Source organism: Caenorhabditis elegans, chromosome IV, assembly GCF_000002985.6.
Source record: "Caenorhabditis elegans chromosome IV".
In the NCBI taxonomy this organism is placed as follows: domain Eukaryota; kingdom Metazoa; phylum Nematoda; class Chromadorea; order Rhabditida; family Rhabditidae; genus Caenorhabditis; species Caenorhabditis elegans.
In genome coordinates, this window is record NC_003282.8 from 6839638 (window position 1) to 6867476 (window position 27839).

A 27839-nucleotide genomic window follows, 5' to 3' on the forward strand; every position below is an offset into this window, starting at 1 on the left:
TTCATTTTCTTAGTAGAATCAAACCATGCAAAACAGAATTTTTCTCTTTCAAAGTTCTAAAAATATTTTAAGAACATTAAAGATTCTCGAAATAATATCTAGACGTAGAAGTTATCCAATAAATTGTGAACGATCAAATTTACTAATATGATGATTTTGAAGTATTAATAAATATTCGTTGTGAAACAGTAAATTATTTTTTTGAAAATGAGCTGTTATTTCTGGAACTTTTATATTTATTTATTTATTGGGCTAATAAGTTATATTGGAACACAACATTAAACAATTGGAAAAATTCGACAAATACAAGAAATTTTATGCGAATATGCCAAAGGCTTGGTTTTTATAAGAATTGTTTCAATAAGCATAACATTCTTAATGTTTTATGTATCTCTACGGTAAAAAAGATACAAATTGAAATCTAAAATAGTGACAAATCTGAAACGAACTTATATCGAAAATAGGCTCTCTGTTTTTGTTTTGTCCATTATATTTTTAAAATATGAATGAGTATGGAAAACTCCAAAAAAAAATTCAAAATGTTCCTGATACACCACTCAATTTACACATTTCATTCATGCAAATGCGCCTATTTTCCAATATTTTAGAGAACTATTCTTTGCATATTTAAAATTTTGATACTTTTGAAACTATAAAATTTCATTCTAGACTCTTTTTCTCTCAACGTGTGAAAATTTGAATGAGAAGAGAAAATTTATTTTCGGATTTTGTTTATTTTTCTCATTTATTTTTAGTCTCAAATTGCTTCACACCGTAAATAGTTTGAAGATTTTTTTTGTTGAAGAAACTAAAAATTTAGATTTTTTCGTTCATTCTTTCGTATTTTTCAATGAAATCGGAGATTCTGATTCTGATTTCTATTTCATGAAAGAGAGAAAAAATCAAAGAAAAAACGGGGATGATATCCATTTCGACCACCACATAGATTCCATTTAATCTTTTAGTTTAACTTTCTGTTTTTTTAGAAAAAATTTCTATACGAAAAAAAAAGGCTGCCTCATGCCTGCCTGTATACCGGCAAGTTTCCGCATTTTGGCATAAACTCACAAGGTGCTTGGTTTTTGAAAAAGAATAATACACAATTTTTTATTTGTAAAAATTACCAAAAGTTCAACAATAATATATCGTGAAGTTTGGCAGGCAGTCGTAGGCACCTTGTAGGCGAACCTATCCAGAATGTAAATTTTTCGGGAATAATATTTTTTATACTCAGAATAAAAAATAATTTCACACCAGTTCATAATTTTTCTCACGACAAATTCTCTATGAAATTCTGCTAAACAGCCTCCGCGCGAACTTTCCAAAATTTCGAAATCGTGAATCTAATAACCAAAAAACCAATTTATTTGTCATTCTGATTTCTGCAAAAAACACAAAAGTGGGGGAGGCCACTCCATTTTGGAGCTAATAATAGTGTGCTCCAAAAAAAACTTTTTCATCTATCTACGTCAAAACTTTTCGGCCGTCGTCCTATTTTTAGGCTCGTCGTTTCCTCTCCATTTTTTCCTTTTTTCGGCGGCGTCACAACGAATTAATGAATTTATTGGAGCGAAAACGTTGCTCCGACGGGGCGGAGAAGGGCACACTAGAATTTATGAATGGTGTGCTCTTCGAATAGAAAAAGAGCACCTGGAGGCAGCAATTGCTTCAGATTTTTTAAAATCTAGTTTCACACGTATAATCTTACGATCCTCTTCGATGTGCAATGTAAGCGACCGACATTTTATGGGGGTTTTCGAAATTTCAAAAACAACCCGTGAAACGTCGGATGCATTATATTTCCTGATTCTATGCAATAAACAGTTTATAGATCAAAAATCAGATCCCAATATTGCTAGAATCTCCCAAATGAAAATGAACTTGACCGTGGGAAAATTTTTAAAATATCTAGCCAAGGATTTGTAGACAAATCGTGCGAAAATCGGTCCAAAAAAACTCACATTCTTCGAGTGTTCTCTTCTCGAGATCCACCTCCGCGCCTATGATTTCTTCCTTCCATTCTTTTTTCTCTATTTCTCCAACCAAAAATAGTAAGGAAAAAATAGTGAAAAAATGAAGGTCACTTCCTTTTTTCTGTCTCTCTCTTTCCCATATCAATCACCTGATTTGCGATCATCGCCATGTCTTTTCTCGCCCTGTTATTTTGCTGCTAAGTTTGTTTTTTTTTTCAGTTTTTGTTGTTCTCCTACACCGCTTTCCGGTGTTTTCCCATTGGTTAGTGATTAATGATTACAAGTTGGAAATGCCAACATTTTGATCTGTTCCTATTGGTTTTAGAATTCTCGAGGTTTAAGGTTTTCATTTGAAATGGAAAGTATTCTTTAACTTAAGATCATACATTTTTTCCAGTATTCAACTCGTAGAGTATATAATCTAGTTTTACATATTCCCACATTTCCATAGTTTCACCATTATCTCCGACGGAAGCTGTACATGTTTTCCTAAGATTTTATTATAAAACTGATTATCATGAAAACTTATCATTACTGATAAGAGACGCATATTTCTCGTGGGCGCCAGCGCCCACGGATACCTAGGAACTCAAAAGTGAAATATTTCTTTTTGATATGAGCGCATGATGACGAGCCAAGGATTATCCCTCTCTCACAGCTTCTTTTCTTCGTCCCGTAGATCTGTTTGAGCCATTCTTAGCGAGGATTGTCGATTTAGCAGTCGACGCGCATGAATTTTGCTCAAAAACACTGATATTTATTGAGAATTTTCATGCTCCATTTTCAAAAAAAAAAGTCTCTGAGATATTTGCAGGTATTTTATTCGGATAATTTTTATTTTGTACTGGTGTGTCTTGTTGAAGGATGCCGCAGCACATTCAACTATCTAAAAAAACAGGCGAATTTTAATTTTATTAAATTTCAGTTCTTCAATTAAATAGTTTTGATTGAATTATGAATATTTTTATATATCTAGATTTGAAAATAAATTTCAAACCCATAAAAATTAAATATTCACATGTCGTTGCGCCATGCGCCTTTAAAAAATGACAGTACTTCCATAATTTCAAACGCGGGAAAAAATTAATTTGATTTTCTATTTTTTCGCTCATCACATCGATTTCCCAAATTTTCTCGAATTTTTTTTCTCAGAAGAGTTTTTGATTTTTTCTAAATTATCCCGCTGACGCTGCCCACTCACAGAATATTTTATTATCGATGAAATGACTCCTACGTATTTTCGTGTCTCCCCGCTGTTTCACCAGTGTTCTATTATTTCCAAATTTGATTTTTAAATTTTAACTTCACAATTTTTTTGCTATCAGATAAAATTTTTTTTAAAAATATTTTCAGATGACAACTCACCTACCGAGCACATCTCAAAATGGCGAAGAGATATCTGCTGAGCAATTCAACAGGTGATTTATTTAATTTAATAACAATTTAATCAATTTTTTATTTTCAGGATATTTCACGAACGCAACGTCATCGTTCTGGATTGTCGATCAAATGGTGATTCAGTGAAACGAGCCAATCGGTTAGTATTTTAAATTTATTTTTCTCGTAATCAAAAAATCTAAAAACCTTCTAAATAATAAACAATCTCGGTGTAGATTCTTTTGCAGTCTTCGATTACCGGCTCTCCTTCAACGCCGTTTAATGGGCGGTTCAATGCGACTTTCAACAGTACCTGATCTGAAGGATCTGAATGTGAGTTTATTATTATTATTTTTACACATTTATTTCAATAAAAACGGACAGAAAACATTAAAATTGTTCGAAAAATACTGAAAATCATTTTCAGAATTCTCCTGATCAATGTCCCGAAGTTCTTCTCATCCCCGGCGACAGTGAACAAGACGAGCAGCTCTCGGCAGCTTTAGCTCGAAATCTGAAATCCAACCACTATCGTCATTTTGTGCTCGGCGAGCCTGTCAAGACACTTCTCTCCCAGTTTCCGACCCTTCGTGATGCAGCCGACGAAAATTGGAACACCACGTTTCAAATGAACTCGATGCCGGGTCAAGCAAGTGGGCAACAAGCATCAAGTGGACCGCTTCTTAACTTAAAGTTAGTTTTTTTAATTAAAAACTTATTAAGTTATTTCTAATTTTTTTAAATTATAAAAATTAAAGATTCGATCCGTGAATTTTGATTGTGAAGAAATTTCATGTTTTCACAGCCAAATTAGCATGAAATATCTTTTCAATCTTATACGAATTAATTTTCATTCGAAAAAGGAAATAAATCAAGCAATATCGAAACTTTATTGAAAAAATAAACGAAAAAGCAGTGGAAATCGGCCCGACTCTATTTCTGTACGACGCTGCTTTTTTTCAAAATTTCCCAGATCGATCCTTTAATTTTAACAGTATAACCAGGTTTGAAGCTCCAAAAATGCATGTATTGTTAATTGAAAAAAATTCCAGAAAACAGTAGATAATTTTTATTTTCCAGCCAACTCCGATTGGAAGGTGAAGATCAAGGCGGAAAACAACGTGCAGAGTTTCCTGTAAAGTTAACCAATTTCTTGTATCTTGGAAACGCGGAGACCGCTAAAAATCGAGATGTTCTTAAAAAGTGACACTATTATTCGATATTATATATATTCTTAACAAAAAACCCAATTTTCAGATATTCTATCTCACATGTAATAAATGTCACATCAAATTTGCCAAACACGTTCGAAGAAGACCCAAATATGCGATATTTAAGAATATCGGCCGATGATAACGCTTCACATAATCTAACAAAATTCTTCCCTGGTTTGTAATTGATTTTTCTGAGTTTTCTTAAAAATATTCCTTTTCAGAAGCCATATCCTTCATTGATGATGCGCGACGCAACGATTCAGCATGTCTTGTGCATTGTCTGGCTGGAATTTCCAGAAGCGTTACAATATGTCTGGCGTATCTCATGAAGACTGAAATGTAATTTGATTTAGATTTTATAGATTAAAAAAAATTGATATTTTTCAGGTGTACTCTTGATTCTGCCTACGAATGGGTTCAAAAGAGAAATGCAAGCATTGCTCCAAATTTTCATTTTATGGGACAACTCACAGACTACGAGAAGATGTTGGGATTGAATAGCAATCGAGTCGGGGTTAGTAGGCAAGCTGTAAATTTTGATGTTCACTTTTTCTGCATTTTTAAATTAAAGAAAAAAGAGGAGAACTCCCCAGAATCAAGAATTTTAGCCGAAACTGCAGTTTAAACTGTAAAATCGTGCAGAAAAATACATACTGTGTTGTTCACGTGTAGTACACCGTAAATCGACACAGGTTGCTGCCTTTGTGGTTCAAATCCTACCCGTTGATTGCTTATCCGTTAGAATATTTTAATAAATCGTCCTTCTTCTACAAATGTTCTTTTAGTGATTTTTTCGTATTTCAGACATATCCTTCCTCGGCTCCTCGTTCTCCATCTTGTGCCATCGAAGCAGCAGCAGTATCACAAGTTGGAGGCCTTCTAACTCCACCACCAACAAGCTGTTCGGCGTCACCTCAATCGAGTAATCACTCGGCAAAGTCATTTCACTAGAAGAATTCACCCCTTCTTATAATTTTTCATCATATTTTTTCATCCATTTTTATCGTCCTCATGCAGCTAGATGTACAAATAATACAACTCTACTACCTGTTATGTTTCCTAGTTGTCATACCATTGTGATATTCTTTCTTTTTGGTAGATCCACTTCCTGTCCCATGACTGTCCTTTTTTATGTCTCGACGTTCTTTTCTCTTGTGAAATGACCCTACCATGATGCCTGTTTTACCAAATCAATAATTTTAAACCACCACCACCACAACGACACGTGTCTCTTTCCCTTTTCATTACCGTATAGTTCATTTCCCCCACTACGACACTTTCCATACAATCTCTGTACCTTATTTTTCTCTCATTTGTCAGACTTTCAAAATTGAGTTTTCTCTTTTTCCCATCATCTCCCCTAAAACCACTTTCCCGAGAAAATCCGCAACATTGTTATTGCCATGACCTTACTTTTCCCTCCCAATTCTCAATCAGCACCACCATTTCCTGCTATCACACTTTCTCCCCATTCACTGATTTCAGCCTCGTCTAATTCACCTAAATTTTCATAATTGTTCTCGATTTTATCTTTTTCTTCTCTCATTCAAATCACCGACTCTGAACTTTTTAGTGAACGCCGAGTCTTTGATTCCCCCCCCCCCCCCCCCAATTTAGTTGAAACATCTATATATACGCATACAAAAATGAAAAAATTCCTACAAAATCATATTTAGTTTTGTATGGTCAATGATTTCATCTTCCATTGTCGTCGCCGCGTGAAATTTGGAGTTTGTTATGACAATTGCTTCAGAAGTTTGTCCAAAATTGTTCAAAAATAAAATTGAAACAGCTGAAGCTTAAAATTATGTAGGCTCTGAAACGAATTTCTTAATTTTTAAAATTTTTGATTATTCCAAGAAATCGACTTTTAAACTTCATACATTCATCATAGATTATGTAAATTTGAACAGTACAAGAATTAAACGGCGATAGAAAAAAAGAAACATAATCGCCAACAGATGTGAACAATTGAGAAACCTGTGGAAACACGGAAACAGACAAAAAAAAAAGATTTTTGGACATCTGGGAGTACAGGAAACATATGGTTTTGAGAAGGTTAGAATTATTTGAAAATGCTCTGAAAGGAGATGAGATCAAATTGAAATGGGAGATGCATGGAAGAATATTATATTATGAATAAGAATCGATTATGAATTGACAATGAGATTTTCGATGTAATCCTTAATAAAACACGCATTCCACAATTCGAAATGGGATCAAATGGGTTAGTGTGAAATAATTAGATAGATGTCACGAAACAGTAAAAACTATGACATTGGTCGAATTTGTGAAATATCATATCAAAATGGTGCTTAGATCATTTTACTGTGTATTTACTAACTTTAATATTAGATTGTTTAGAAAAACTGGGTATTGTAGATCCTGAGATTTTGAGAATTTTTGTGTGATTTGAGAAAAAGACTGTATAGGAGAGATGGATGGTTACAATTGATGTTACCCGTCAGTTAAACAAGTAGAAGAGAAATAGACAAAGGGTAGGAATTGGTTGAGACGAAAATGAGATTGGGGATACATGTGGTTTCGACTGGAAGTTAGAATTATGTACGTTTACAGGAGATACTGATAGATAAGATATGTCTCACTGTGTTCTAATTATTTACTCGACTTGAGTCAAACAACTGCTTTGTCTCTGGATGTCGTCCCGATCCCGGAATCTGTAAAAATGTTAGATTTTTTCTTTAAAGAAATATAATTGCCTATTGATTTTGGTTGTGAAAATTTTTTATAAATGTTAGAGCAGCTTCTGAAAACAACTTCTAAAAGTGTTTCGAATATATGAGATTGGCTAATAATCCAATGAAATTAAGAAACAGAATTGAAGATTGTCTAAAATGTTTCAAAACGTTTGGCGGCAACGTCTTGTCATAGTTAGGTCCAAAAAAAAGCTAACTTGGCTTAGAAGTTGCAAAGCTTGATTAAACTGGCCCAACGTGGTCTAAAAAAGTCTCGCCAAAATCTTGCCTAAGTTCTGCTCGAGGTTATTTTAGCTTTTGAACAAAATTGATACTTTTGGGACAAACATAGGCAAGAAGCTGGATTTATATATGGAATTCTACATTTTCTACAACAAAAAAATCGAATATCACAATAAGATCCAAATAATTTTTGTACAGTTTCAAAGAAGCCTCATAATGTAATTCGCTTGTTCGGGACAATTTTAAGTCTTTACGATTTTTTAGAGAAAGCTGCAAGTATTTCCCAAAACCAATTTTCAATCAATGTTTTACCTACCTGGTGAGTCTGTAAGCTTGACTTTTAATTGATTGTGCGCTAGAGACACCACTGAACTTCTTTTTGGCACCACACATGTCGAACTGAAAATTAATTGTATTTTCTGTTGTAATCAACACAACTTTGAAACAGTTTTCAAAAAGAGCGGACACACAAAAGCATTTTTCTCATTCAAAACAAATTTTTCAAATTATAAAAAAAAACACAAACCGTCATGCTCTGCAAATTTGGGGGAATGGGGGTTGAATAAAATGAAACTGAAATCTTCGATAAAACTGAAACCAAATGAGGCAAACACGTTGAGGTGGATGGTGATGGATACGGTGTGATACTAATATGGAATTATAAACTCACTGTGAATGATTTGAAAACACGTGATTAATGAGAAAAGCTCTACAATTCTAATAAGGAAGGGCTGCAATGTTTTCGAAAACTTCAATTTTTATGTTTCACAAAATTATCGATTGAAAAAATAGTATTGTATGTACTAATAAGGATTTTACTTCTAAAAAAAGTAATCGTTTTTTCAATGGAAACTAGCATTTGATACATTTCAAGAAAACGTTGATTTTTCTTGTCTCGTTTTTGAAAAGTTCATTGTTCTACTTCTCATGAAATTAGTTTTTTTTTCAAAAGTTTAATATTCTGTGGAAGTCTTTGAAAACTTGGCGCCATCATCTATCATTCCTGAATTCTACGGATACTATAGAAGTAGCGGAAAAAACAAAGAAATTGCTCAAGAGAAGAGGAGAAGAATAGCACACCGATCTCACCACCCACCTTTGAATTGGTTTTTGTTCAGTTTTGTCGAAGAGTCCACAATCAAAGAGAAAAGAGATTCCACAACTTACTCGGCCACGAATCAAATCACGGAGACGGCGACGGAAGTAGACGGATGACATACAGAAGAGAACGAAGTTGGCTACCTAAAACAATTTTAAAATTATTTTACTGTTTCAATGATTAAATTTTAAAAGGAGCGTTATTTTTAACTACTAATGAATCCAGCTTTTCAAATAACATTTGTCAATCATATTCAAATTATTGGCAGCCATCTGTATTCAAAAATTTGTGCTTCCGTAGAATACAATGCCAGTTATACCATTTAAAACTATTCGGAGGAACCGATTAAAGCTATAACTTCCCGCAGCTAACTGAAAATGTTTCTTACCTTTCCAGTGATCAACCAGGATCCAGAAATAGGAATTGCGTAGACTTTAACCCAGTCTGGATGATAGTTGAAAAGCTCTATCACAAATGGAATGACCGATGGAATCTGAATTATAAATATAGTTTGAAAATCAACGTCTATTCTCACATGAGTCACGAAGTAGCAGCAGATGATAGCCAAGACAGTGAATGTCACTTTGATGTCACGCTTTTGGCGAATCTCCAAATCCGAGTATTTGCGACTGAAACAGTACTTTCCGTTTTCATTGAATAGAGAGTTCAGACAGATGAAAACAAGAAGGAAGTAGTTTTTAAAAATATAATTGGTTGTCTAGGAAAATACTTAAAAAATAGAAACTCACTTCCTGAGGGATTTGGGGGACATAAAACATGATTTTTATTCAATCGTAGTTATAAATAAATTTACGGTTTCAACTAGGTCATATTTTTTAATCGTGTTCGGAAAAGTCGTTATAATGTTGCTTACTTTGAGTTTTCATCCTTTGTTTCTGCTGATCGAAAATTGAAGTACTCAGATTTGCGGAGCATGAGAACAATGAGCATATTGAAGATAAAGATTCCAATTGTTGGAAGAACAACACCAACAACCACTTGCAGAATTTTGAAGGTTTTAATCATTGTCTTTACCCATGTTGGAACATCAACGAGCTGAAAATTAACTTTAAATCAAATGCTTTATATTTTCAATCCAACCTTGTCAACATTAACCGGTGATCCATACAACTTTGTACCATTACGAATCATTGCATAACCATATTTATACTCAAATGTATGGAAGAAAGTGAGGAGAAATGAACCCAGAATTATTGAAAAGATCAGATAAAACACACGAGCTGTACGCCAATGATATCGGAAATGAATTGGTGAACGAATTCCCATGTACCTGAAAATATTATTTCTATAATCAGCTAGCTTTCCCTAAATTTCAAGTTACCTTTCCACGGATACCGCCAAAATGAGCCAACTGGTGATGCAAGAGCAAAAGTTTGCCAGAAAAATTGTCCAAGTATTTGAATTGAATATGAATTTTCTGAACCAATCGGACATGTACATTGGATACCAGACACCGAGTGAATTTGGAAGCATTGTGACAAGCAAAATGATATCACAGATTGCCATTGCCGAGAGAAGAATGTTTGCCTGAAATAGCATTAAGTAGACTAAAGTCATGTTTCATGTTATCCAGATAAGGTTTTCAAAATAGATGAAAGTTGTTTAGAGAAATATCAAACGCTAATTAACTAGGTTTAATTTTATAATATTTTTTAAATAACAATAGTTCCGTCAAGGTGTGTTCGCTCATAGCAACCCGCTATTTATCATTTAAAGTAAAATCCTTACACGCTATTTCTACTTCGATAGTTCAACTGCTAAATAATTAGGATTCTGAATTTTTTTTTTTAATTTTTGTTTGTTGAAAATCGAAATTCTGATACTCTATAGAAAATTTGTGACGTACAACATGCAGTCAACTTTTAAGATGACAAGAAAGTTCATAACCCGGCTTTTGGAACTTTTCGGTTTCAATATTTAAAAATAATCTTGTTTCAATTTCTAAACCGAAAAAATGTTAAAAATACAAACTTACTTCATTTCTCATATTCCTACTCAGAAGCACACATAAATTAAGCACATTTCCAATAACTCCAAAGCAGAATTGAAATGGGAAAACATATTTGTTGAGAGTCACATAAAGTCCTGGAGGTACCAATGTGAGAAGTGCTGAGTCATCACCACCATGCTCACGTCTCTGGAATATATCAATTAATTAGGTTACCAAATAAAAAAAGAGACTTACGAATTTTTCGACCCATTTTGAGACATCGGCATTGAGATATTCCTCGCTTTGCATCCTGAAAAAGTATGGATTTATTGTCAGATTAAATTTAGAATTTTATGATCGAAACACTTTTCTGTTTCAAGTATCTATTTTCGGCGATGATTCCAGAACCCCAATGATCTGTACAGGAAATTAAATGTCCTTTTCAAGTTTCCTGCTCGGAATAGTTCCTTTTATTTTTGTTTAGTGTGACGTTGATCCTAATGAATGTTCCCTACCAAAACTTCAAATTAGTTTTTACCATGTGTGATTTGGAACCAATTCCGACACGAATTCACCATCTTGATAGTACTCGCAAATGTTTGGAAGTGCGATGCAAACCGCCAAGACATGAGCCAAAGCCTCTGGCTTCATTTCAAATGAGACCTATGTGTCCTGATAATTAATAATCAGTGAGCGATCGGAGGATAATAAGAAGGAATAGGTCAACTTGTTACTTTTTTCCTCTGTTTCAGAAGAATTGGAGAAGAGAAATCGGAGAGAATTGCGTAAAAGAGAGCAATGACGACGATCACTAGACAAGTGACACAAGCCAAGGAAATGAAAAATGAGAAAAAGGAGGAGCCAATTAGAGAAGTTGGGAAATTTTAGTAAACAAGTAACGTCGATTGGGGACTTTTGGATAGTCCCAAAGGTACATATTACCAGGGAAACGAGAATATATACGACTTAGATATAACGTATATAGTTATTTACGAGTGTGAATAGATACGATTATTGTATTTACGATTAGAATATTATAAAAAGAGGAGCAAGCAACTGTCGGGTTTAAGAGATTGTTCTCAGAAATCAAGTTACACAGGCATGGATGGTATAGAAAATGGCAAAGATTGAATTCTGTAATTGCCTTCATTCTGATATTTTGTACGAAAAGATCGAATGCAATACTTTCTAAAAAACATTGTCTTTCCCGAATTGTTCTTGCTTTCTGCGCTCGCATGACTTTTTAACTGACTTTTCATCCGAAAATTCAAATGTTTTAAGTAACTTACAAATTGAATTTTAATGAGAAAACACTTGTAAAACCAGCCATAAATTTCTGTTTGAAACAGGTGTTTTGATTTGAAACTAGGTCTTTCATTGTCTCCGTTTTGAATGTCAAAATGAGATTAGATTTTAGAATATTTCCTGTATATCATATTCACTAGGAGTAGTAAAACATTTCATTTTTCAAATTTTAGTGTTCTCAAGTTTCTATAACTCACTTAAAAAGTTTTCATATGAGGAACAGGGCAACACAATTATTTTGAAGTTCAAATATACGTTTCCACTTCCGATCAGTAGGCCCGCGCACAGCATTCATTATAATCAGTCGTATAGGCATATTAGGCAGGCAATCTACAAGGAAGCACTAGACACACCTTCACATATTTAATATAGCTCGTTCAAATCAACAATTCATATCAAAACATATCATATGAAACTTTCATTTAGAATTCAAAAATCTTTTATAAATTAAAATATAGGAAAGTTAAACCTTATACTCTGCAGGTTATGATTCAGTTGAATGAGTTTTGGAAAATGGAAATAATCAAGAAATGCATTCGAAAACGTAAACAAAAAATGTTTCTAGATACTAAATATTTATGCACTGCGTGAAACATTAATCAAAAGTTAACAGATATAAAAAAGAGAGTACCTGAAAAGCTTTTAAATTACACAAATATTATAAGGAGTGTGATGTTCAAATGCGTCTAGCCATTTAAAAATTAACAAAAAAAAACAGGTGCTTTCTTATTTTGTCTAACAAATATCGGACATCATGAAAATAATACGAGAACAATAAATAAGGTTTCTTATTTTCGAAAGTCTAGAAAAGAAATTCACAAAAATTAAGGGCTCCACATAACAAGATATTTCTAATCGAAATTTGAAGAAATACAAACTGAAATAAACGTAAAGGCACAAATAATTGTGTCGAAGAACAATAACCAGACTACCTTTCCCATTTACACAAATCCCATACAAATCTCAAAAATCTCGTGAAAGACAAAATTAAAAATCAAAATATTTCCCGTTTCAAGTCACACTGAAGAGTATTGGGAGTTTCTTATGCTCATAGTCTTATTATTCGAAGAGTGCACTTATTGTACTTTGATATTCTGAATATCTAGTGAACAAAAGGTTTGAATGTAGAATCAGAAATGGAATACGTAACGAGTTTTTAATGTCTTATGACTTTTAAATCAGGTTTCTAATGAAAAATATAAGACTTACCTGATAAGCTCCAACATTTTGTTTGGTCTTCTGTTAGTATATTCCCACAAGAATTCAAAATATGTGTTAGTTAGAAGTGAGTATTCACTAGTTTCAGCTATCACTATGCTCTAGAAAACCTTTGCAGCTAACCCCTAAGAAAGTGGGCGGCGCCTATACGTCTACAAAGCAGCAGTTTATTGCACTTAAGTCCGGTTAACAAAGGTAATTTGAGCCCAATTGTATGTATGTCAAAAGAAGCATCTTTTACAGGAAAACTCAACTTGATTTGGCTAATGAGACCTCTAGAAGAAAAGAGAGAAGAAGCTCACGGAGCAACTCAGGCTCTTGAAGTAGAAAGAGAGAAGAGAGCCTTAACGAGTAGAATGATTCATAAGTTGACGATGAGTTTAGGAGAAATGTCAGCAGACATGTTGAAGAGTAAAATGAGGTGATGATTCTAGTTTAAAAGAAATAATGTGTGGAGCATATTGACAAAAGTATTCGGGGAAAAACTTTCTGAAGCAGAAGGGAATGCTGATTTAGAATTCCCAAATATTAGTGTCAATGTAGGAATAATGACTAAAATAATGCTCTATTGTTTACAACATCATTATTTATTTGAAATTAAGTTCCAAATTTTTAACGGATTGTTTGAGTTTTATTTTTTCAAAGGTTCCAAGTGTGTTGCCTCTTATTTTAATGGAGATTTTGATAGAACCACATAGAATAGTGGTATGAGATTAATAGGGAAAGTTGACTCGATTTTAAGTGAAAAAATAATTCCACAAATGACGATCTAAATCTTTAACAATTCAACGTTTATGTCATATTTTCATCAAAAAGTAAGATTACCAAAAGTTCATCGGATCTTTTTAGTTTTCCTTGAGAACTTAAAGTACATTAACATCCCAGGGAATACCGATATATTTTACAAGTTAGAAACATGTTGAGAATTCTAAAACATGTTTGCAAAGCTCTTCTGATTCATTTTGAAAATCGGTAAATAATTGTTTGAAATGCGTATGAAACCTTTAGATGTTATTGGTTATCACATTTAAAAGTCAGAAACGTGCACAATCAAACAAGTCCAGAACCTCCTGAACCACAACTAAAAATGAGAACCACGAGGTTTAGTTTCCTGGGGGTATTTAGTGTGAATTTTTGATGAAAGTGCATACTTGAAATTCAGAACAGAAATTCACAAGCTCAAAATATCCATTATGGATCCAAAATACATTTTAAAACAACGATGGAAATGAATTTGATGATCATTGTCCTCACAAACAAAGGAAAAAGTTTGTTTAAATATTCTCGTAGACCCTTTGTGAAAATCTTCGGGGGATCTTTTATGAAGAATAGAATGTTAATAATCTGCAAACTTTTTTTCGGGAATGTTCTTGAGTGTATTTCCAAAATCATATTAATGTTTGGAATTCTACAGTGATGAAATAAAATAAAAAATACAGTTGGAAATGTTTTTTTACAAACTTGACCAAAAAGCTACGGCTTCCATGGTAGGCAGGCTTCGAAGCCTGGCGCATGCCTGTAACCTGACAGCCACCTATGTTCTGCATGTTGGCGTGAATTTTCAAATTTAAACTTTCCTCATTTCAATCAAATGGATGAAATTCAAATAAATAAGTAAAGAAAGTGCACATGTGTTTTAGCAGAAGACGCGGGGTGAGGCACGAGTCAGATGGAGGTCGCCCTAGGTATCAGACAGGCAGCAGTTTTGGCACCTACGTGGAAACTATTCAATAAAGCATGGTTTTGAAAGATAATGTGTTGATTTTTTTCTTCAAAATGCTTCTTCGCCACAAATTAATTTTGAAATACATTTACCTTTATAATAACTAATCAAAACAGTGTGTTTATTAAATAAAAAATGTATTATCAAATGATTATTGTTAAGGAAAACCAGTAAATATTGATATATTACACTAATGTAAGCATTAGAAAAAAAATTTTAATACGCTGTATTTTTTAATTTCAATAGCAACAACTGTTCCCAATGTAAAACTTACGTGGTATTGATCATTTCCAGAATTTATAATACAGTATCCCAAACTTTTTGTTTGTTGAAAATGACAGAAATACAGCAAAAAGCAGATAGAAATATCAGATGACTTCTACCTCTGATAGTGAGCTCACCAAAACTAATGAGCTCCGCCGAATTCAGATTCGTGAAGCGCGAATATGTGTGTTTTTTCCGTAGGCGGGACGTGTTTTTCTTGAAAAATACTTATAAATATCTTCTCTTTTTTTCAGAAGATGTCAACCACCGATATCAGATGAGCTCTAGTAGATGTTGGAAAAACTTGTATTGCTCACCCCAAGCCCCGCCTTGAAATGTTGACATTTGGCAACGGGGGGCTCTCCCAAATGAAATTGAAAATTTTCTCATTTTGGCAACATTTCCTGATTCCGGAAAATGGGCTCGCAAAATGACACAATTTTTGTAGATTTGATGAGATTCTTCATTGGAATCTCATAATATGCTTGCTTGCACAAGAACTTTCATTAGACAATGCGCTTGCAGAAGATGACGATTAAAAAGTTGATGAGAAAATGGGAAAGCTTTTAATTTACGACGCCTCAAAGATTAGATTGGGTTTTTGAGAATGCGGTTCTCAAGTTGTTTTCTTAAATTTTATTGAAGAGTGGCTAGAATTAAATGTATAGGCATTGATTGACAACTTCTCAAAATGAGGATGTGAAAAAGGTTTTATCACTGAAAATGAAGCCAAGCTCTACCATAATTGACGAAATTCCAATCATTTTAGCGGAGACAATTTATGTTTTTTATACACTTTGAAAAAACTGCTAAAGACCTTCCAACAATGAAAATAAATTTACTAAAAAGAAACAATAAAATCTGGAAATAACTTTAAGATGGAGACGCTTCGCTGTGTCTTTGGCCCAGAATGACGCAAAAATGTCTCAGATATAAACTGTTGAAAAATTTATATAATTTATAAAATTTTTAAAATGGCTCTTCTATTTTGAAAAAAAAAACTTTCAAAAGCGCTTAATCATTTTTGTAACTGGTTTTTTTCGGTTAAGCCGAAATTTTGTAAAAATTGAGAAACGGTGTCGCAATTGATAAGCAAATTAATTCAAAGAAAAACCAATCCATTCATTTGCGCGAGAATTTAACAATATGTCGGCACTATTGAACTACTTGGGGAAAATTGAAAAAGAAAATTGAAAAAAATGTTTTAATTAAGAAAAGTTTTACAATTTTTTAAATAGTTATTTTCAGTATATTGAGACATTTTTCTGTCATGTTGAGCAAAAAAAATAGACACGTATGGAGTTTTAAATAACTAGGAAGGAGGATTTTGAACTTGTTAAAAATGTAAATTATCAGTATACTGCTGAGGAGCCAAATCAAATGCAAAATTAAAAAAAGAAAACAATTTCTAAAAAGTTCATCTTAATTTTACTTTTTTAGTATTTTGGTATTAAAAAATATAAATAAAAAGAAAATTATTCGCAACCGTTTTTTCTCTCAATTTAATCAGAAGTAGTCTACAAATTTTCCCCCTCACTTTCTTTCAGGTGTCTATTATCTTTCAGTGGTCCTCCGTGATGCCTAGTGGTTTGCCAATAACCAAAAATTCATTCCCTACTGTCTCAAATTTCAGACTTCCTTTTTTTGTGAGAGCAAAACAACTGAAAGTATGACCTCTTAATGTGATATGTTGTTTGATTCTTTTAGTGTTTTTTGTTATGAATTTTTAGATGTGAGCTTAAAATAATTTTTTCAAATTAATTTGTGGGAAAAAACATGGACCAAAAACGGCTGATGACGACGACGAAAAAGAGAAAAGCGAATGATTTTATTTTGTTTCCAACTTTTCTCTTTTCTCTTCTTCTTCTTGCATTTCCAAAGAGAAAGTTTCACATTTCTATCGTGTCTCCTGAGAATCTTTGAAATCTAATTTTCCTTCCAAACCTTTTTTCAAGACTCTCAAAGGTTCCGGGACAATTCCGTGTTGGTTTTTCAAAGTTCGAAGTTAAACTACACACAGATTTTCAGTAGTTGTTTTAGGTACTGAAATGAAATTTTGAGAGAAAATTTATACAGTTTCAGGAAAACCTTAAATTAACAAAAAAAATTGAAGTGCTGGTTCAGTCGTAATGTTTTCTTTTGATTAAAATACTATCTATTTTCAGGTTTTCAGTAGTGCATAATTTTTTCTACGAAAATCTAAGTTTTAGCTTTTCTAAAAATTATGAAACCTCTCTTCCGTTTTCCACGTCATCAGAGGCTATCTAATGACGCTTAAAAGCCGTAGATATGCGTTCGTCTGACTCGTTCATTAAAATATTTTGAATTCATCATTTGCCCCTTTTCATATGTTTAATGAGAGAAAAAAGCAAAAAAAAAGTTTTTTCTACTCCTTCTCTGTTGGAAAAAAAAGAGAAAAAGCCAATTTACGTATTTTTCAGTGAGTTTTCAGTTTCCCGTTAAAATAGAATAGGGAATCGAGAGAATACATTAGGCAAGTTTACTCAAAATAACGACTCGATGAACATACTTTTAGTCATTTAGAAAAATGTGAAATGAAGAAATCAAACAAGATCGTTTTCAGGGTCAATGCAATTTTAGCTGTGGAGTTACTTAATTTTCGGTGCCAAAAATACTAAATAAAATGTATTCAGAAATAATAAATCTACTTAGGGCTCAAATATGCAACAGTTTTTTTTAGTTTCTCAAAACGTCCTTAATTTCCAAACTTGTGGCAAGTTTTGAAAACTGTGACAAAAATATGGAAAAAATACGGTGTTATAATGTGATATCATTGGTACGATGGTTTCAGTTATTTAAATAATCACTGCGATTTTGAACACTTTTGTTTTGGGAAAAACATTTCAAATTAATGCCCTACTTCTTCAATGAATAAATATTGCATGCTTGTGAAATTTAGTGATTTTAGTATTTCAATTGTTTTTTCTTTAAAATCTGAATCAGTAAGTTTTTTTAGTGTTTTTTTTCGCAGCAGACTGTAAAATAGATGTTTGTGACTTAAAATTCTAAGATTAGCTACAATTTTTTGAGCAAAAATTTAATTTGTTTTATTTCAGATCAACTTTCAAGCAAGAAGCGATAATAAAATTGAAATAAAAAATTATTTAAAAATTATTTTTAAAAAATTTTAAAATCCAATCCAATATTACAATTTTTAGATAACTAGTACCTGTTTTAAAATGCTCTCAAAATTGTGATTAGCTCTTATGAATAGTTATAGTACATTTATCATAGAAAAAATGTACGTCCAAGTTCAAGTAGTTTTCTTGTTAATATTTCTTTTTGGAATTCATAATTTACAGTTTCTGAGTTTCTTCAAATACCCACACAAATTACGATGTTTTATTCTCCCCCTATATAACCATTTCATAATTTTGAATCCTAGAAACTTCAAATCCGTAGTCATTTCTCACTTTTCTAAATTCTAAATGCCCCTGGCTACTTCTCATCTTCAGCTGATCTACATTTGATCCCAAATCCACTGCAGTGATTTCTCTTTGCAAATCCTCTAAAAATCCTCAAGCACACACCTCTAAAAAGGGAACCGATGTCATCTGTTTCTATAAGTGGTCATTGGTAGAAAGAAGTTTAAAGAGGAAGATGACGACAATCGGAAGACGGAAAGACGGATTAAATACAGATGAAGACAAGAAAACTTGATGGAAACTAAAGAGGTGTTTTTAAGAAGTATATACTTACAAACTTCCCTCTCTTTAGATCCTTCTTTTAGAAAATAAAAATCAATGGAATTAATCATGAGTTAAATTGATGTTTTCATGCTCTTTCGGGTATAAGATCATTTGGAGAACTTACAATTATTTGAAAAAGAAGCAGTAAGATCAGTAAAATCAAAAATTGTTTTAAAAAACATGAGCATAGATCTTACATAATTCAATGGAATTTTAGAAAAGTGACAATTTTTAATACAAAATAAAAACTAACTTTCTTTGGTAGTTTATCAAACTTTGAAATTTAATTTACTGTTTCAAAGTTATTACATTTATCTATTTGTGTATGGAACTATTGAAATAAATTGAATGGTGTAACGGTTTTGGGTATCTTGAACGTATAGATTCAAAATGTGCTCAAATGACCAAATGATTCAGAACAATTAGAAAAATAAATTAGGAAAATAAAAGTGATCCTTAAGTTTATAATTTATAGTCTATAAAACTTCAAATGAAAACTTGAAAAGAGGAAAATAGCTAAAAAGAAAGGAAAAAAGACAACTGAATTGTGGTAATTGCTCTTTGAAACCGATAATTTTCTTTTCCAGCTTTCACAACAGAAAAAAAACTAGAAACTAGGTGAATTGAAGAGACAAAAAACAGATAAATATTTTTTAGTTTGCTATTGAATTTTGACTTTTGAATTTAAAATTCAATAAAACAATACATCGTCACTTTTTTCAAAATAATTCAAGGGACCTTTTCAGTTAATAGTAACTTTTTAAATTAAAAATTTAAATAAACTTACAAAAAATATTCCGACGTTGTCGTTCCGAACTCCATGATGTCTGTGTTTTAAATTCCACCAATTCCAAACTTCCAAATTTTCGAAAATTTTCCTTGTGTCCGGTCAACTTTTCCTCCAGAAAAAAGGCCAAAAACCAGGATTCGGTGTGATGTTGAAGAAGTAGATTTGACCTCCAAAAAATTTAAATTTTAAATTCAAGTCTCAAATCGCTGAAGCAAGAGGGCGAAAAAAACGAGAGAAAAATAATTTTGTCTGATTCATTCTGCGTCTTTTCTCTGTCCACACACACACGATCAACGACTTCTCATTCGGGAGGGCGGAGTTTGAAACAAAAATAGGCATAGATGAAATACTAAGAAAAATAAGGTCATTTCAAAATTAAGAAGCTCGAATTCAAAAAATAATGAAATAAAACGGCAAATAAATATTTTGGGACAATTTAAGAAATTGAACTAATGTTTTTTTGGTTATTTTTTTGCAGGATATTCTCGGGCTGTGTTAACACCAAAAATTAACAAATATGCAATTAAATTTAAGACGTTTTTAACCAGAAAATAACAAAAATATTTTTTAGTTATGGCTTGCAGAAAAAAAAGCAATTAAAGGGGGATTAAAGTATTTTTCAAATAATTAGTAGAGGATATAATCATTTTTGAAAAAATTAGGAAGGTTCAATTCAAGAACTGGACGAATGTGTTTCAGACAGAAAATGATAAGAAATAAGGATTTGGGTTTTACCAATCAAATAAATTGAATTCGTAATCGTCTCCAAAGAATTTGTCATGTCCTCGGTTCAGTCAGAAAGTTAAGATCAAAATTCAAACTCAACTGTACTTTGTATTACTCATTCATTCAAAAATAGATGTATTGTTTCAAAACACAACCAAATAAAAATATTATTTTTTCTTTTGAAAAAGCTATTGTAAAAATATTTTTCTTCCAGGTTTTTGTTCACCAGGAACTTTTTCTATAGCCATCTATGAACTATGATGAATATTCGAAAAATATTTTCAAACTGAATTTCTAAATAAGTCAACTGGGCACACTTCGAAGCGTTTGGTCATTCAGAAATCACTTGGCAAAGCAAAGAAAAAGTCTGAAATATATTTGGATTGCAACATTTTTAGAATCAATTTCAGAATTTTCTATTTTTCCCAGTAGGCAAAAAATTAATTAAATAAATCGAAAATGATTTATTTGGACGTCTTCTATGAAATCATTAACCCATTCTTGAGAGTTAAAATGTGACCCGATTTGCAAAACTAATTATAATTAAAACATATTTTTTCAAAATCACTCGACTTTTTCAGAATATAAAATTTTCAGTCGAAATTTAGTAAATCTTCCGAAATCACTAATCCAAAAAAATGAAAAAAAAAACCAAGACAAGGTGAGGTCACAGAATGGGATCAAAATAAGAATTCAATAAACAAGAAAATGTACATTTTACTGCTGTACAAGATTACGGACAATTCTGACTATTGAAAAACTGAACTGTCACCCCGTTTTATATTCAAATGACAATAAGAAAATGTAGAGATAAATTCAACTACCATTGCATCTGTCTTTTACCAAAAAATCAAATCAGCATTAAAATTCTCAGGTTTCACAAATCCAGTGTGACATTGAGATAAAAAGAAGTTTAAGCATCTTACAATATTTTTCTAACATCTCCAACAATTTTGCAATCAATGTTCACATAATTCTGATAAGATGTATTACTGATTTATAGCCGCCCTCTTCAATATTTAAAGAAGGCTTTGGAAATACTTGAATATCTTGTGAAACGTTATTATTTTTAGATCAAATCATACTAATGCCACGATGCGAGTTTGATCTAAGATTCAGATTTTTTAATGTTGAATGAAAACAGTTAATGTTTTTTTTGTTGAGATAAACATCAAATCTCAAAGGATTTAAGATTCCAATTTTAACTGGATATTAGTCGTTCCGTCACAAATCTTTTAAGAACTATGAAACCCTAAAATTGTAGAAAACATAATTCTAGAGCATCGCATGAAAAAATATCTCTAGATTAATTATTATTAAGGGAAACTATAAGAAGTTTCAAATAAAATATGTTATACCAGCCGTGGACCGCACCTCCGGCGCGGCCCCCGACTTCTGGGGCTGAAAACTAATTTTTCTGAAACTACCGTAACCCTACAGTATTCCTACCGTACCACTATTGTACCACTACAGTACCCCGACTATATCCCTACACTAACCCCAACTCACTATCCCCACAGAAGCCAAAACTTCACAGACTACAAAGACTACATAGACTACAAACTATGGACACACAGAATAAGCGCTTTATATATAGTAAAAGATAATTGGGGTCAAAGAACTCAATTTATCATCATACTATGAACAAAGACGTGCCTCATTTAAGAACTTTTTATTAAAACAGAAAACTCAACACCAGGTTCCTTAAAAACTACAGTGCAATTTATCAAAATTTGAGCACTTGAAAATTGTATTTTAATTTAATGCAATTTTTTTGGTGTCTGATTGTATTTTGGAATTATTTTCTAGAAAATCTGAAAATCAATAGTACACTTAAGGTGAAGTAGCGCCAGGAACCTCTATGGTGCCAAAATTATCAAAAATTAATTCGAAATTTAATAGAACACAACTCTAGCAACAACTTCTTCTGAAAGTTTTCATAAACAAGTTATGAAAAGTAAGAAAAAACCTTTTAGTTTCCTATATTTAAAGCATTTGTAAAGGTTCTAGAATCTACTAGAAATCCAAAACTAGTGCGTCACTGGGGTGTTTCACGAAATTGAGTATGTTCAATAACCTAGAAAAATCTACTTTCACGGTCAGCAAAATCTCAAGGCTATCAGCTTTATCAGCTGATAAGACTCAGCCATTCGAGTCACCAAAAACTGAAAATAAGCCAGATATGTGCTAATTATCTTTGAATGTTGTCCCAGTTTACCACATGATAAAATTGGAATTTTCAATGCAAAATAAAAAAAATTTGAATTTTAATTCTTGTTTTTGCAAAATTTTTCGGAAGAAAATTCAAACGTTTAATGGAAGTATACGCCTGGGTAGACGTAAATTTAAATATTCGAAATGACATATAAGAGATCAAAATATGGAATTTGGACGCCGGACGAGACGGAGCATGTGCTAATTACTAGGGGAGGTTCTTGGTGATTTATGAATTTTGAAAATTTTTGGAATTGTTGGAACTTAATTTATGTTTACTCAATGCTCACTGAGATCATTTCGTTGTTCATTTGAGTGGGATGCACTTTTCTTCGCAATTTTTTAAAAGGAAATTGACAATTTTTGAATCATATGACATTTCATTTCAAAAGCTGTAATTTAGAATATTGTTGCGCAATTTGTTTTTTTAATTTTTTGAAAATATTGAGACCAAACAACGAATTTCAAGGTTTTGAGTTTTGCTCAAGAAGATTAGACTACCCATAACCTCAGAAAATCTTTCATTGAAGAAATAATAATCCGAATGAGGAGAATTGCACCTGGAAAATATGTTATTTTCCCATAATTTAGAACAATTCAGTAATAAGAAAGAGATAACTAGAAAATCAAAAAATCAAAGATAATTATTAAAAAAGAAAGCATTGTACATGTAAATACCGAAAAAACCAGTTTCTGGATTTTGGGACTTAGATTTCAGCTGTAAGAAAGCTATTTTTCAAATTTCTGAGATTCTTGGGAAATGCAACGAAAAATAGAGTATTAATATGCATTAAATGTTTAATTTATATTAAAGGTAGAGATGAAACTGTAAAAAAATGCTAAGAATTTTTCTAATTCTTAAAGAGATTTGTTTTTTTTTCAATTTTGCAAAAATTTCAATATCTGAATTGTTTTTTGTCCAATTTTCAGACACCGTTCCGATTTTTCCTATAACCTGATAAGAAGATCTCTGAAACCTTAAAAATTGTATACATTGTTCAACATTTTTCTTTCGCGGAAAAATGTCTGAAAACTTGACATAAGAAGTTTCAAATTATATTAAGATAATTCAAAAAAAGGTAACAACGCTGGAGGACGAGATGAAACAATTGCAGGAAAAAAGCAACTTTTGCAAAAATGTTCATTTGCCTTCCGAGGTCCTCAAAAACCTAGTGAAACCCAAAAATCGGTGAACGAAAATTTGATAATAGTAATAATAAAATCAACAAGGTAGTTTTTCAAGAAAACATGCGGAGTAAAAGAGTACGTTTAGATATTCTCAAAAAAGTTTCATAGTGATCTATTGATAGCACCGTTCTTAATAAATGTTAATATCTTAAAATAAGCGAACATTAGAGTTTATTTTTTATTTGCCAAGAATCATGATCAATTCAAGTTTGGATAAACTAATTCTAGGTGGGAACATTTGTGGGTGTTTTGAAAAAATTTTCAGAAAATTTTCAGAAATTATATAATTTTCTTGGAACAATTAATTTTCAGAAACAAATATAAATGTTTTGGAATCAAAAAATAAGCGTGTGGGTAGTGATTTATGTGGAACGGAAAAAAATAATACAACGGATTTTTCATCCTAAGTTTGAATGATGTTTGACCAAGTGTATTTATCCAGGTACAATCGGATTCTATTGTATCAATGACGTTCTATGAAAAACATCATTTGTCTGGTTTTTTGCATTGAATTTTTGTATAAATGGTCATGTTTTTGTGAATGTTTTGGTGCATCCCTCATATAATTTTATATCCAAAAATTTCCTTTAACTTCAAATTAATTTTGGAGTTAAAATACCGGCTGAAATAAAGTTTAAGCAAAAACAAAGGAAAAGTTTGAATTCGCCTTACAGGGAATTTTAAAAAGTAGAGAAAAAATTGAAACAAGTAGAAAGCGAAAATAAACGTTAAATTATTCTAATTTTTCCATTTTTTGGGTGAAAAACGTCAAGCTAACTGTTTTTCAATTAAGACTCAATGTAGTTCTCTCATCCTTTAAAGGATTTTGAATTTTTTTTTGAAAAATGAGCTAGGCCAATATTATTCAATAATTAATGTTTAGACACGAATTTTCAATACTATAGTTTTGGAAAAAAGCGTAGAAAATGCTCGTCATGGTCTAAGTGGGTGCAACTAGCATTAGCATTCTCCCTTCCTCGTTTCTAGTTTGTTTTTGTTCCGGAGGGTGTTATTTTTTACCTTCTGTTACGTTTTCATTCAAATTTGAATATTTTTAGTAAATGTTGTTATTGACTTTGTAAGTATCAGGGGGGGGGGGGGGGGGTGAGATGAGAGAAAAAGTTAGTGGTTTTTAAGTAGAAATAGTCATTTCAGATAGCATATTTTAAATTAAGAGAACAGAAAAACACTAATTTGAATTTTTTCGTTTTGAATGGCATAATTATGGGAATATCCTATTCAAAAAAAATTCATGCAAGCAACTTGTTATATTGAACTTTGAGTCTATCTTCTTTGAAATTTTTAAAAACAAAAAATGAGAATATTAGTGAAGCTGAAGTTTTGGCTGCCATTTTATACCTACGTGCCTACGTTACGCTTGTAGGTACAAGACAATTATGCGTTGTTAACTAGGCCTGATGGTATAATTAAAATATTTAAAACTTTTTCATTTACAGTTAAAATTGCTCAGTTTTTACCTATAATTATGCTATTATTTGTTTCAGAGTCTAAATAATTGGAAAATTGTCTCAAAATATTATATACAAAAAAATTTTAAAACAAAAAAACTATTGAACCAGACAGCAGGATGAATGAAACGAACATAGATTATCTCATCATCTGTGTCCTGAAAAAATAAACTTGAGCCTTTGAAGCGTTAACATTCAATTTACACTGAAAATTGCAACAACACATTTGTTTTCAACACATTTTTGAGTTCTCAGAAGAGAACTGGGTGTAGACTACTCTGGAACATTTTATATTTTGCAGACACTCTTTTGAACAATTGCAGATTAAATAATATATTCATCATATTAAATTTGGAACTGGCGTGAGTATTCAGCATGTTTTTTTCTGTTTAAAAATAATCATCTATTTATAAAGATCATAGAACAGCATAATGTTTTCATTTACCGAATTACCACTTTGTGGAAACCGCTGTAAAAGAAGCTCCACATATTTGTAAGTATAATACTAAAACGAAACATCACAACAATGTATTTATCACCTGATATTAAATTCTTCTTCTTTTAAATTGATATTTTTGACATGAATTACAAAAAAATCTATCAAATTCTTACCAATTTTTAAATTCGAAACGGAGGTATGTATATGCAACAGTTATACGAATATTTCTAATGGATTCGGATTTTATTTTAAAAATCAAAATCTCTAAATTCTCAAAAAAATTCAAAAATGAAACGAAAACAAATACTTAAAACAAATAAATATTCATCACTCAAAATCTTTTTTTGTTCTATTAGGTTGAGCAAAAAGTCTTTGCAAAATTTTGATTTTTTTTGGAAGTAGTATTTTTTCAAAGCGAACAAGATTCAATGGGTAATATATTTACCATTAATGCTTATGATTTCTTGCCAACACAATGGAAGTTGAACAGTACCCTCCGCCTAGAACTCCTGCGATTATGAGGCAAAGAAGTCGTCCAACCCCGTTTCGACGACCTTTCGATCATGAAACTTCTTCCCGGCAAGGAGATTTTGGAGAGAGCGGAACATATAGTAGTCAGTAGGAGACAAGTCCGTTGAATACGGTGGGTGAGACGAAAATTGGATTCTGAGGGTCTGGAGCTTCTGGCGGGTCTTCAAAGTTGTATGCGGTCTTGCGTGGTCATGGAGCAGCAACAACTTTGATCCTCTAGGGCGATGTAATCGATGAGCATGGACCACCTTTTCCAATTAAATGTAGTATAGGCCAGCGTTGATTGTAGCAAAGTTTGGAAGAAGCTCTCTGGAAATGACCCTTACTGTCCAACCGAATTGAGAGAAGCACTTTTTTTCTTGAAGTTCTCACTTGAGGCCAGGTTTCGCGGTTTCCTCGACCGGGACCCACTCTTTTTTCCTGGTATGGCTAACATACAATACCCATTTATCATTTCCAGTAATGATATACTTAATCCAGTCCGTCGTTCGTTTCCTAGTGAGCAGCGAAAGAGAGAGGTCACAAAGCAATTTTTCTGAGAATCGGACAATTTGTGAGGAACAAGTTGACCGAACTTTGGCACCCTTCCGGTTCTATGGAGATGGTTGATGATGGTTCTTTGGGGATGCTTGAGAGTCGCACAAAGTTTGCGTGACGTTGCTCTTGAATCATCTTCCAGGTTTCTCGAAATATCCTCATCGATATCCGAACGAGAGAGATCTGATCTTGGTTTATCATCGAGATCGTAGTTCTTTTTCGTGAACTTTTCGAACCAAAACTTCATGGTATTGTAGGTGACAGAGTTATTGCCTAACACTGAACACATGTTACGACGAGCTTCGTTGCACTTGCGGCCTTGGAGGAACTCGTACAGAAAACCTCCTCGGAGAGCGTGGTGATCGGCGAGCAAATTCTCGGTCATTTTGAACAGCATCCAAAAGTTTTTTCAAATGCATTAAACATGCACATTATGTTCTATACAAATAAAAAAACAGAATAAGAAAATAACGAGTTAACGCTGAGAAATGAAGAAAAGTACAAACTTTGCAAAGACTTTTTGCTCAACCTAATAATTACGGCTAATATCCCGGTTCGAAGGTTCTCATACGTGAATAAGCATCCACTTTTGAACATCTTCGAAATTCGCACGCTTCGCTTGATTGGCTTCGCTGATTCGTCACTCAGCTCACATTTTGGAGGAAATTTAAACAATAAAAATGGTCACATTTGAGTAATGTTTTCAAAAAAAAAATTTAATATTAAAAAAAAATTCCTGTTTCAATATTTATTTATGAAAACAATTGTTTCTGTGCATATGGTTTGCATAAGTATTGTTACATTATTCTGTTAAACATAATATTAAAACAACAAATAATAATACAAAACCCGGAAGAACTTTTAAAATATTAGCTCTTGTGTTGCTTTACAGTTTTTGTATCACATATTTTATGATTTTTTGGCATTTTTTGTTTCGAAAAAATAGGGAGCAAAGAATTTATCTGCTCTTCAAGTTTTCAATTTTCAGAAGGAATAGAGAAAAAACAGCTGAAATAAAAATGTCAATGAATACAAATGTTACGCCTGCAGACGCGGTCTTTATATCGAAAGTTTTAAACATCATCGGTTGATATGGTCTTCGAATTTATTAAATATTATATTTCTGGTTGTGAGAAGCTTGGAATTATTAATTTTTAATTTTTTTTGGGAAT

The 27839-nt window shown here is 32.2% G+C and overlaps 2 protein-coding genes, 23 non-coding genes and 1 pseudogene across 36 annotated transcripts; 12 read left to right on the plus strand and 14 right to left on the minus strand.

Annotated features, from left to right (window-relative positions):
• Positions 1 to 121: 121 nt before the first annotated feature.
• Positions 122 to 142, minus strand: 21ur-7170. Its single transcript, NR_055987.1, has one exon.
• A 911-nt stretch (positions 143 to 1053) lies between these two features.
• Positions 1054 to 1187, plus strand: C05B10.16. Its single transcript, NR_055988.1, has one exon. It is a non-coding gene; the product is annotated as an Unclassified non-coding RNA C05B10.16 (non-coding RNA).
• Positions 1188 to 1509: 322 nt separating this feature from the next.
• Positions 1510 to 1625, plus strand: C05B10.14. Its single transcript, NR_055989.1, has one exon. It is a non-coding gene; the product is annotated as an Unclassified non-coding RNA C05B10.14 (non-coding RNA).
• A 222-nt stretch (positions 1626 to 1847) lies between these two features.
• C05B10.20 lies at positions 1848 to 1972 on the plus strand. The gene has a single exon (NR_055990.1). It is a non-coding gene; the product is annotated as an Unclassified non-coding RNA C05B10.20 (non-coding RNA).
• On the minus strand, positions 1918 to 2061 carry C05B10.18. The gene has a single exon (NR_055991.1). It is a non-coding gene; the product is annotated as an Unclassified non-coding RNA C05B10.18 (non-coding RNA).
• A 1258-nt stretch (positions 2062 to 3319) lies between these two features.
• On the minus strand, positions 3320 to 3392 carry C05B10.17. Its single transcript, NR_055992.1, has one exon. It is a non-coding gene; the product is annotated as an Unclassified non-coding RNA C05B10.17 (non-coding RNA).
• Positions 3321 to 6374, plus strand: lip-1 (Dual specificity protein phosphatase lip-1; the record flags this gene model as incomplete). 3 transcript variants are annotated; one of them, NM_001306778.3, is made up of 9 exons in its annotated part: positions 3321 to 3391; positions 3439 to 3510; positions 3587 to 3683; positions 3778 to 4043; positions 4431 to 4553; positions 4608 to 4738; positions 4786 to 4903; positions 4952 to 5078; positions 5369 to 6374. In NM_001306778.3, 9 exons carry the CDS (start codon positions 3327 to 3329, stop codon positions 5513 to 5515), a joined length of 1146 nt encoding a protein of 381 aa, NP_001293707.1. In that variant the 3' UTR covers positions 5516 to 6374. The 3 variants fall into 3 exon arrangements, 2 of the variants coding, with proteins under 2 accessions (NP_001293707.1, NP_501053.2); NR_131553.1 differs by having other exon boundaries at positions 3327 to 3391; positions 4431 to 4738; positions 5369 to 5515; NM_068652.4 differs by lacking the exon at positions 5369 to 6374 and having other exon boundaries at positions 3327 to 3391; positions 4952 to 5327.
• Positions 6375 to 6427: 53 nt separating this feature from the next.
• R13H7.2 (G-protein coupled receptors family 1 profile domain-containing protein) lies at positions 6428 to 19733 on the minus strand (the record flags this gene model as incomplete). 9 transcript variants are annotated; one of them, NM_001372853.3, is made up of 11 exons in its annotated part: positions 6428 to 7242; positions 7820 to 7902; positions 8600 to 8745; positions 8991 to 9095; positions 9138 to 9231; positions 9477 to 9658; positions 9704 to 9893; positions 9945 to 10150; positions 10599 to 10760; positions 10809 to 10863; positions 19561 to 19595. In NM_001372853.3, 11 exons carry the CDS (start codon positions 19593 to 19595, stop codon positions 7199 to 7201), a joined length of 1302 nt encoding a protein of 433 aa, NP_001360504.1. The 9 variants fall into 9 exon arrangements, with proteins under 9 accessions (NP_001360504.1, NP_741432.3, NP_001367427.1 ...); NM_171369.7 differs by lacking the exon at positions 19561 to 19595 and adding an exon at positions 13068 to 13174 and having other exon boundaries at positions 8671 to 8745; NM_001380290.2 differs by lacking the exon at positions 19561 to 19595 and adding an exon at positions 11092 to 11342 and having other exon boundaries at positions 8671 to 8745.
• 21ur-7565 lies at positions 6763 to 6783 on the minus strand. Its single transcript, NR_131554.1, has one exon.
• 21ur-9951 lies at positions 8816 to 8836 on the plus strand. The gene has a single exon (NR_131555.1).
• On the plus strand, positions 9462 to 9482 carry 21ur-9506. Its single transcript, NR_131556.1, has one exon.
• 21ur-6410 lies at positions 10226 to 10246 on the plus strand. Its single transcript, NR_131557.1, has one exon.
• 21ur-15140 lies at positions 12337 to 12357 on the minus strand. Its single transcript, NR_055993.1, has one exon.
• 21ur-9438 lies at positions 12386 to 12406 on the minus strand. Its single transcript, NR_055994.1, has one exon.
• 21ur-9844 lies at positions 13929 to 13949 on the minus strand. Its single transcript, NR_055995.1, has one exon.
• 21ur-8053 lies at positions 14850 to 14870 on the minus strand. Its single transcript, NR_055996.1, has one exon.
• Positions 15703 to 15723, minus strand: 21ur-14595. Its single transcript, NR_055997.1, has one exon.
• On the plus strand, positions 16540 to 16560 carry 21ur-15195. Its single transcript, NR_055998.1, has one exon.
• Positions 17183 to 17203, plus strand: 21ur-10985. The gene has a single exon (NR_055999.1).
• On the minus strand, positions 17962 to 17982 carry 21ur-13652. Its single transcript, NR_056000.1, has one exon.
• On the plus strand, positions 18431 to 18451 carry 21ur-10117. The gene has a single exon (NR_056001.1).
• On the plus strand, positions 18684 to 18791 carry R13H7.19. The gene has a single exon (NR_056002.1). It is a non-coding gene; the product is annotated as an Unclassified non-coding RNA R13H7.19 (non-coding RNA).
• A 1550-nt stretch (positions 19734 to 21283) lies between the features above and the next one.
• 21ur-10360 lies at positions 21284 to 21304 on the minus strand. Its single transcript, NR_056003.1, has one exon.
• Positions 21305 to 23265: 1961 nt separating this feature from the next.
• Positions 23266 to 23286, minus strand: 21ur-9520. Its single transcript, NR_056004.1, has one exon.
• A 2748-nt stretch (positions 23287 to 26034) lies between these two features.
• Positions 26035 to 27052, minus strand: R13H7.3 (annotated as a pseudogene). The gene has a single exon. A coding segment is annotated over exon 1 (1018 nt).
• A 397-nt stretch (positions 27053 to 27449) lies between these two features.
• Positions 27450 to 27470, plus strand: 21ur-11891. Its single transcript, NR_056005.1, has one exon.
• Positions 27471 to 27839: the final 369 nt, after the last annotated feature.